This window comes from Pseudomyrmex gracilis, unplaced genomic scaffold (genome assembly GCF_002006095.1).
Source record: "Pseudomyrmex gracilis isolate BER0280 unplaced genomic scaffold, ASM200609v1 scaffold_474, whole genome shotgun sequence".
NCBI classification, from domain to species: domain Eukaryota; kingdom Metazoa; phylum Arthropoda; class Insecta; order Hymenoptera; family Formicidae; genus Pseudomyrmex; species Pseudomyrmex gracilis.
Genome location: NW_018021058.1, coordinates 1 through 9,488, shown reverse-complemented (window position 1 = coordinate 9,488; position 9,488 = coordinate 1). Strand labels below are relative to the sequence as shown.

The 9,488-nt window shown below is 34.3% G+C and overlaps 1 protein-coding gene and 1 pseudogene across 2 annotated transcripts; both read right to left on the bottom strand.

Moving 5' to 3' along the window:
* Positions 1-155: 155 nt before the first annotated feature.
* LOC109860837 lies at positions 156-3,495 on the bottom strand (annotated as a pseudogene).
* Positions 3,496-3,522: 27 nt separating this feature from the next.
* LOC109860832 (muskelin) lies at positions 3,523-8,077 on the bottom strand. 2 transcript variants are annotated; one of them, XM_020440201.1, is made up of 11 exons: positions 7,865-8,077; positions 7,585-7,654; positions 7,361-7,503; positions 7,046-7,250; positions 6,781-6,973; positions 6,448-6,683; positions 5,980-6,260; positions 5,557-5,725; positions 5,258-5,464; positions 4,705-5,139; positions 3,523-4,601 (listed from the first exon to the last, which is right to left on the bottom strand). In XM_020440201.1, the coding sequence occupies exons 1-11, from the start codon at positions 7,954-7,956 to the stop codon at positions 4,386-4,388; spliced, it is 2,247 nt and encodes a 748-aa protein (XP_020295790.1). In that variant the 5' UTR covers positions 7,957-8,077; the 3' UTR covers positions 3,523-4,385. The 2 variants fall into 2 exon arrangements, with proteins under 2 accessions (XP_020295790.1, XP_020295789.1); XM_020440200.1 differs by having other exon boundaries at positions 5,557-5,728; positions 7,865-8,074.
* Positions 8,078-9,488: the final 1,411 nt, after the last annotated feature.

Below are 9,488 nucleotides of genomic sequence, written 5' to 3'. Positions count from 1 at the left end.
CTTTCTAAATTTTAACGCGTCTTAGGGCCGTAGTGCGGTAGTGACACTTTTCCGGACATGGGTCCCTATACTCAAATGTTTTCTACTGTTGCACTGAATAACCCCTAGAAGTTTGATCCCATAGTTCTGAAACACCCTGTATAAAAAGACAACAATTATACTCTTACTAGTTGCACATTTATTAAATGATATCCTTTTCTATTAATATATAAATGTTCAGAATTTACAGCATCACGAATTTGTGGTAGAAAAATAGCTATATGAGTACAGTCTACACATCCAATCACTCCAGGAAATCTATAATTTTCATAAAATCTGGAAATGTATCATAATGNTTTAGTAGTATAGTTTAGATTATAAATATTAAATATTATGTCATATTAAAGAACTAAATGTATACTAACTTGTTGTCTCAAAAATTTTAATTCATTTAAAGTTCTAGGAAATTTAATCCATTAGTTCATTATCTCTGTCTGATTTAATGCATTTACAACTTCATTAATACATCTAGATACAGATACTTGACTTATACCAAGATATAAATTNTGTCCTATACTTGTTTGATAGCTACCATGTGCAAAAAAATGCAATGCTGTCAATACCTATAAANCAAAATTGAAAATGATAATAGGAATGTCTTAATAATATTATATTATTTAGTACATATAATTTCTGTATTACTTATATCTATGATTTTTATATGTTTTATACTTACTTTTCTTTTTATATCCAACATTGATTTTCGTTGTCTCTGCTTCATATATGGTGTTAGATTTTTTATTAAATTACGCGCTACTCGTTTTGTTAAGCAAAATAATTTTACAAATTTTTTATTATTCATATTAAATGAATCAACTGCTATATGCCTTTTTGCAGGACGATTTCTTTGCACGGCAGCATATGCAACTTCAGCTTTTTGTACAATATATAACATTATCAATAATATTTATTTTTACTTTAAAGTTTATTAATAAATTGGTTATTTTGAACAGAATCATTCGCTAACGTGCTCGTAATCAAGAAGCGAATGCTTAAGACCACTCGCAGTATTGTGTACGTAAATCTGCGTATACGTTTCAATGCGTATACTTATATGTGGAGTTAGAGAATAGGTTTTCAAATATAAGCGCTNGTAACTTTGAGTTTGCGCATACGTTTCTCTTACGAGTGAGTTAAAGAATCGGGCTCCTGATCTGCGTTTGGTAACAATCTGTCGGCGCTTCTAACGGCAGATTTAGGCTGCGTTCGTGGAGCGCGCTATCAGCACTATTGCGTCATTCTATTATTGTTTTACATCTAATGAGCAATAAAGATAGAATGATGCAACCATGGTGTAAGTATACTTACACCATGGATGCAACAGTGCTGATAGCGCGCTCCACGAACGCAGCCATAGATATAGATTTAGTCTAAAAATTTCGTCGGCAGTTGACGACAAAACCGCGACATCTCGCAACCAAATTGTTTGCTGGGATCGTATATGCATGATTTTGAATTAAATATATGATAATTAGACAAACTCGAACACAGATTAACCTAACTCTTCGTGAACAGACTTAAAAAATGACGATTAGTTAGACAGACAATTTGTGAGGCCCACTAAACTTTAAAATCGAATATCTCCGCAAAAAATTAATATTTTTTCGATTTTGTTTTTTTTTATCGGAAGAACGATTCTGCGTCGAAAAAAACCAAATTGAAAAAATCTCTAGTAGTTTCGAAGATAGAAGCATAAACAAAACTAATTTTTATTAAGACGCCGATGCGCAATTTTTGAATGGATCTAGAAGATCCATGTCTGTCCGCGAGGGTTAAAACATAATAATAGATACACATAAGTACATACTGCTTATAAACAAGAAACCACACAAAGAAAATCATGCGTTCGAGCCATAGACCCAGCGCGCACTCGATCACTAAGTGGCAATATTCCAACATTTGACTCGTTATATCTCGAAAACTAGCCATATACGGATTTCGCGCCCATTGGGATCAGGACGACACGAACTACGTTACTAAATTTTCAGCCAATTTCACCGAAACCCAAATTCCATAAGAAACCTGCGGGGTCCTTTCCGAGAAATATTTCTCCTGACTTGACGCGGCACGATACGTGTACTCTTTTGTACGTAGCTCGAAAGCACTCATTATAATGGCATATTGTTTAAGATAACGTAGAGACGAAAGCCACTATGTAGGCTACTATAGTGATGTATAGTAGCTAAAAGGTTAAAACAACATTGGTGAACTTTATAATATCGACATTTTTAAAATTCAATTTGCATAGGTAAATAATCTCTAAACCTGTTGTTTTTCATGTAATTTATAAACATTTATTATCTGACTAGAACTTCGGATACCAACGATTCGTTTCGGTCAAGTCTCGAATTTTGAAGGATTGTGTTGTATTTTTGTGTGAATGTATATATTGTGTGTGTGTGTGTGTGTAAGATAAATTGTCCTTCTATTTTCGCGCGCGAGATTAATCTAATATATATAAATATTTATATCAGCGGAATGACGGCGGCTTTGTTTTGTTCTTAATTCTTTTTCGGCAAAAAGCTTCATACATCTTTGTTTCCAGTGCTTTTCGTATTTATCGTCATTTTCTCTCTGTATTTTTTTACACATTTCCGTTAGTCTATCTTAATGTAAACTGGAATCACATTATAAAAATCTTTGACGTTCTCTACATTGTATATATATATATATATATGTATATAAAGAAATGCCTCGCATCGGATGTTTGCAGCTGTGCAAAGTGTTTTGCTCCTTTCACATTTGACAATATACAGACAACGTTGCGTTTACTCTCGATTACATGTTGTTTGTTTTTTATAACACTTCAAGCTCGCTTACAAGACATACGTATACGAAGCTTCTATTTACAAAATCTCAAGTCAATAAACAATAAATTATGATATAGCAAGAATTGCAATTATCATAATAAATATTTACATTCTAACAAAAACTTAGAATATTCTGGAAATTCATTGTGCGCCAATCTCACTGAAAACATTTCTAAGGAGAGAAGTTAAAGTAGATTGCGGATGATAATAATACATTTTTAGATTTTGTGTTTTCTTTAGAAAAAACTATCTGGATAAATGAACTTATTCTCAAGTCCACGATACGTGCGTTTTGTGTTTGCAATAATCTGTGTGCACTTTTTCACTAAGAATGTTTCCGTAGTTTAAATTCATAAGAGGGAAGAAATATCAAGGTACGTAGCTAATATATATCTACAAAAACAACAGTAGTTTACAAAAAAAAAAAAGAATCGTATGTGTATAGGCTTTTTTTTTTCATCTAAACGCGATCGTCCGAAATCACTCAGTTGCTTTTGTGATAATGCGGAATATTGTGATAAATTATTTGTGTGTGTGTGTGTGTGTGTGTGGAAAAAGCATACGTGTTACACAAGTTCTTCCCTCTATTTAATTAATTATATAATTTTAAATGTATAATAAACTATCAATCAAGTTTCTTTCTCTCTTATTTAATTACTTATAATTAAAAATTATAATTAATCAAATTAGGTAATTATAATTAAATAAATTAATTATAATCTGTTAGTATAAATTAATTAAATAAGGGAGTTTTACATGCGTGGTCACACAGTTTTTTCTTTTTGGTCGACTATTTGTTTCACTAAAAAATGTAGGAACACAAGGAACGAACCTTAGTATAAATTTTTCGCGCAAACTGCCAGAAGCAACCGAGCGCTGATTTCGAGCGGTATCAAGATAGATAAAACACTCGGCGAGTTATACAGTGTGACCATTCATCTAGCCTTGTCTTTCGCTGAATCGACTTTTCAATTATCGTTTCAATGTAATAACAACTTCATGGCCATGCTATGTAAGTATAGTTAGTAAAAAGTTCAAGTGTGTGTGACTGTATACATATAAAATCAATTTTTAGCACTTATGTACGTATTACTAACCAGTCGATTCGGTAAGAAAATTATTGATATCACAAGGCAAAGTCTCGTCTCCCGAAGGTTTCGATTAAATCGTGAAAAGTTGTGCAAAAATATAAACAATATGTGTGGAATACTTTGTCTCAATGATTGATTCATAAAAAAACAACAGGAAATTCTGAGAGTAAAATTGAAGATGTTATAATGAAAACTAAATAAAATAAATCGAATTATAAGATTAAACCTTTGTCACTGTCGAGCCCGAAGTCTACTGCTATAGTTTCCCTTGATTAGTATTATATTGCGTGTAACGAAAAATAAAATTCAACAAAAATAAAGATTAGAAATAGTAACAAAACAAACAATGTTGTCAAATGATCAGAAACAAAAGAGGAATAAAAAGTTACATAGAAGAACACCGTTGACGTACGTCGTTGAGGTCTCACGAGAACTCATCGTTGCGTTATTGCAACGGCAAAAGATCGAGCAGATTTGCTCGCGGTTGCGTCATTGATTCGGGGAAGAACTCGGCGAGTTTGTCGAAGAGTTCTGTTCGCACATTGTGCACGTCGCGTATGTTCACGCGCCGTCCGGAGTCGTCCAGAATAGTGTTCTGATGAGATATATCCTCCACCGATGTACTCTGTTCGCAGAATAAAATGGATGTCAACAAGTGGAACTGCAACCAAAAGTACGATATTAATTTACATATAAAGTTTCTAGATATAATATTAAACAAAGATTAAACAAAAAAAAAAAAAAAAATACATTTAGATCGATACCTCTTTTGTTTGTTGAGAATCGTTATGATCAATAATTTCGAAGATCTTTGTCTGCAAATATTCGAGAGCTTCGATGCTGTTTCTCAAAGCGAGCTCTCTGAATTTATACTTTCTAATGAGTAGTTTACATTTGTTCAGAATTTGTTCGGCCGAGGGTCGGCGCAATTCTAACTGCCAGAAATCATCGAGTCGCAAGTTAGGAAGACAAGACCTGCCTGGATTGCCCCCGAATAAAAAGTGAATCTTCTTCACGTGATCATAAACGAGCTGATGTGCAAATCGCGGACACGGTTCGTAATCCTGCATTTTGCTCCAGTATTTTTCACCAACATTCTCGTTACGGTATATACAAGACCATTTGCTATTTCGAATATTGTAAGCCCAGAAGGAATTCTGTACGTTGTCGTCTCTCTTGTCCTTGTCTTTACTTAAACCCTAAAAATATTTAGAGTTTTTTCTTGTATTTTTATACATATAATTTATATTAAAGTTTGAGTATCTATTATTTTATAATTTAAATTGTATTTATTTGCATTTTTTGCGAGACACAAACCGAGAGAACATAAATTTCGTCAAGTTCGGGATCGATGGTAGCTCTTTGCGTAAATCCAGCCGCGGGGACATGATTGGAGTCCTTTGCTGTACCGAATTCGTTGTAGCTAATGTACTCGACATGTTGCGTGTCCACTTCATAAGTGAAAAAGTCGCTCAAATATTCCTTGCCTCTCTGGCCTGCGAATATGTACAATTTCCTTGATCGCTGCAAAACGAAATAAATGTACTGATACTGTTATTGCAAAAAGATAAAGTGTATCAAAAAATATTTTACTATAATTTAATGAAAATACCAACAGGATGGAATAACATAGAGTGACCGGCGCGGGATCTATAAATTGGCATATCTTTCGAACTTGGTTTATCAGCAATATCACAGGCGAGTCTCGTCCAAGTACCGGTTGGTACATGGTAGGAATACAGTCCAGAAAAATGTGGTTCCGATATCAAGCCGTGCTCGTCAGCGCTGCTGATTTTGAATAAAAATAACGTCAAGAAAAGCAGAAAATTTTTCAAGACAAACGCGTATTGATAAATATATTAAAATATAAGCTAAACACATAAAGAGAATATAGAATAACATACAAGAGAAAAACTTCTTACATATTAAATTATATATGTACGATTTTGAAATTAATTTTTTCTTAACATTTTCGATGGTTTTTGTTTGAATCCAATAGACAACCCAACAGATTTTCTCCTTCTTTCAACGTAACTTACTTCGTTGGATGAGCCAGTACTCGCCCGCCAAACACATAAATTGTTCGCTTTTCTACGTCCATCGACATTTGATGATCGAACACAAGCGGCGGTCCGCCCATACTTCCTGTATCTTCCGAGATTTGTGTCCACTTGTCCGATTCGATGTCATAGACGTAAAAGTCGCTCTTTAGATTCTCGCATGTGCGGTACTGCGTGTCTAAGTATCTGCCCAATGTGAAAAGCTGCCGTCTCTGTGGATCTAGACACATTTTGTGGCACGAACGTGCACTCGGCCCTCCCTAAAAATATCAATCGTGACAAAACTATTGATAATCACAAAAAGAAATGGTAATGTTGTTTTTGTTTATTTTTATAAATCAATGAGAGCGAAGAAATTTGCTATCCAAATTCTGTTTTCTATCAAAACATAAATTTTCCAGACTGCAAAGATCGCATTATATACTGAATTTATCGAGCATCACCGACCACTGCTTCAGTATCCTTGCATATCAGCGTCCACTTGCCGGCTTCAATTTCGTAAGACCACAAATCAGAAAGATCTTGGTTACCATCCCAACCACCAAACAGATAAAGGACCTCAGCTGTCGGATCAAGTACCATTTGATGACCACCTCGCATTCCAGGCTTGGGCTCGCTGGACGATAACTTCGTCCAAATTGCTCTATAAGTTTGAGCATTAATATAATCGCTTAAGAGCCCCACTAAAAAGCGCATTTAACAGTGTGTAAGCGATATGTGGCTGTGAAACGAAGACGAAGAAGTTGAACACACAGATGTGACTTGGACACGAGAACTTACTCGTAAGCGCGTTACTGATGAAACACTCGGCCTGCAGGTGATCACCTTTGGTAACCAGAAGATCGTACAGCGTCGACAATCGAACATCTTCTAACGGCACACCAGTGACTCTCTGCAGAGTCTCTACGATTTCAGGCTGTTCCATTTGTCGAAAATGCTTCATACACAATCTTATCAATTCCTTCTGTCGATACTACAATAACACACATGTGTTGTTTACATCTGGTATATTTGTTTATGCTTCTTATTGGATGTAAGACTTTACCGTGTTGAACCATTCAAGACAAGGTTTCAAAACGGATGGATCATTAACACCATTCAATCTGATGTGCCATATAGAAAAATTGAAACTAGGACCCCACGATTGCAAAGGAAGAACCTTGATGTACTTTACAGGAAAATATTGTCCTTCCTTTCCCAAAATGTGCTTGAGATCAAATGTTTCTGGTATAGAATCATTCCTAAGTCCACTGAAATAACAACAAATGTCTAAATTGTAAATGATGATTGTAAACAAAATTAAAAACAAAAATATTGCACATAAGACAAGAAGTAACTAATACAGAAAATATTGACAAACCCTTCGAGAATTTCCATCATATTCTCTGGCTCCAATCCACCAAATATTTTGAACTTCTTTATGTTACATACATGGGTTTTTTCATATTTGCCGAAAGTAATTTGCTTAACAATAGATGGACTCAGCAGTTTAAGAATGAGATACTGAAACACGCATATAATATTACTATAAATATCGATATAAAAACACAAATGTGTACGGGACTGTACGAAAACAATTTTCACCTGTGGATGATTGTCAATATCAGAAGACCATCGTGAAGATTGATCCGACGGTATATCGACAATGATGTTTCTGAAAAAAAGACACAACAAAACACACGTGAGTCGCGCGAATGTTCGATATACCTTTGCGAAGGCGCGTATTATTGTTGCGTTTGCAACTTTGTTTCTCGAACTCCGTTTCTTTAGGTTAGAAGACTGCAATTTTCCGTGTAAACCATTTTTCACACACAATCGTACAGACGACACGACGACGCGCCTCGTGAATATCAGGAACACTTACTCGGGTACGTAATTGGAGGAATAACTCGAGCACTTGTAAATACGATACTCCAACACTCTGAGAAAATCGCTACTACTCTCGCTGGACGCCATGTTATACAATTGTGCGCAGAAGAGGGAAATCTTGAGAACGGCCGCGGGACGGGGAATTTTACGTCCCCGTCATCGAGCGCCGCAACATGCATATTTTGCAAAAATTGTGTAGCGAATGATTACGAAATCATCAAAAACAAATTTATCTTTTTTGGTGTAAAACATCTTAGAAATTTATAAGCCTTTTACATTTTTGAGATTTAGAAAACATTCTTAAAATCAAAATTTGTCCAGATTTTAAAATATGTACATTTAGTTGTTTATTCTTCTAAAAATAATTTCTTGAAACTATTCCAAAATTTGTATAACAAATTGATCAATTGTTTGCACTTCTTTTCGGAACACAGACCTGAGAATATTTTTCACTAGGAAACTTCTTGTTTATACTGTGGCAAAAGTGCATAAATCTGAAAATGATGGACTCGTTTTTTTGACCTAGTTTACACCGTACATCTTTTTGCATCAAATAACATTTGTTTTTCAATGTATAATTTTGGTGTTTACATCATTATAAATGGCCTAGTTTATACCGATCGCTTAATGCGCGTATTAAGTACTATATTCGTATTAAATTAGCTTGGTCTCAATAATATAAACAATGTCATATTAAGCCGGTACGTGTTCACGTGTATCTTATCAAAATGATACGCGTATCAAGCACATTTATAATGATGTAAACATCAAAATTATACATTGACAAACAAATTTTGTTTCGTATCAATGGCTGCTTTCCTTTTAAGAGTCACAGTCGACACAAGTCGACACAAGAGTCATTCTGTCTTTGTTTCTCACTGAATACTGAACGAAGACAGAATGACTTTTGTGTCGACTGTGTCTCCTAAAAGAAAAGCAGTCATTGATACGCGAAACAAAATTTGTTTGTCAATGTATAATTTTGATGTTTACATCATTATAAATGTGCTTGATACGCGTATCATTTTGATAAGATACGCGTGAAGAAAGCGTATCGTACCAGCTTAATATGACATTGTTTGAATTTGCAGTAGACGATCATCCATTAGAGAATCATGTAAATTTATTGTTAAAATCCATCGCCAAAACTTATCTTAATTTATGAATTAGATATGTATGTACCAACATGAGCCCACACAGAGAATAGAATAAGAAACTTTTATATAAAACTTATATTATTTAAAGAACAATAAATTGTGATAATAAAATTTATTTAATATTATTTATTTACTATTATTTACAACCTTGACTTTTGATATTATTGTTGCACGTTAAAATTATTTTCTTTCAACTACATCTTTGTCTCATTAGGCGATTTTTGGCGATCGTATGGTACATATACCAAAGTGTACCAAAATATAATTTGAAGTCACTCAAACTATAGTTTGGTACACTTTGGTATATGTACCCTTTGACTATATAAATATGGACTGCTAGTCGGGAGATCTGACCGTAGACGACATTGAACAGCGCACTCTGAGTTTGGGCCAATAACTAATAGGTCGTCACGTGGTCCTTGCCAGTGTCACCAGTATTATATATATATATATATATATATA

What these genes read in the sequence shown, in the direction of transcription:
- LOC109860832 (XM_020440200.1), bottom strand. Translation starts at nt 7,956, where the DNA reads ATGGCGTCCAGCGAGAGTAGTAGCGATTTTCTCAGAGTGTTGGAGTAT. An exon ending in GCAAGGATACTGAAGCAGTG is followed by an intron (nt 6,261 to 6,447) that starts GTCGGTGATGCT and finishes TGATATTTTTAG; the next exon opens with GGAGGGCCGAGTGCACGTTC. An exon ending in ACGAAATTTATGTTCTCTCG is followed by an intron (nt 5,140 to 5,257) that starts GTTTGTGTCTCG and finishes AAATATTTTTAG; the next exon opens with GGTTTAAGTAAAGACAAGGA.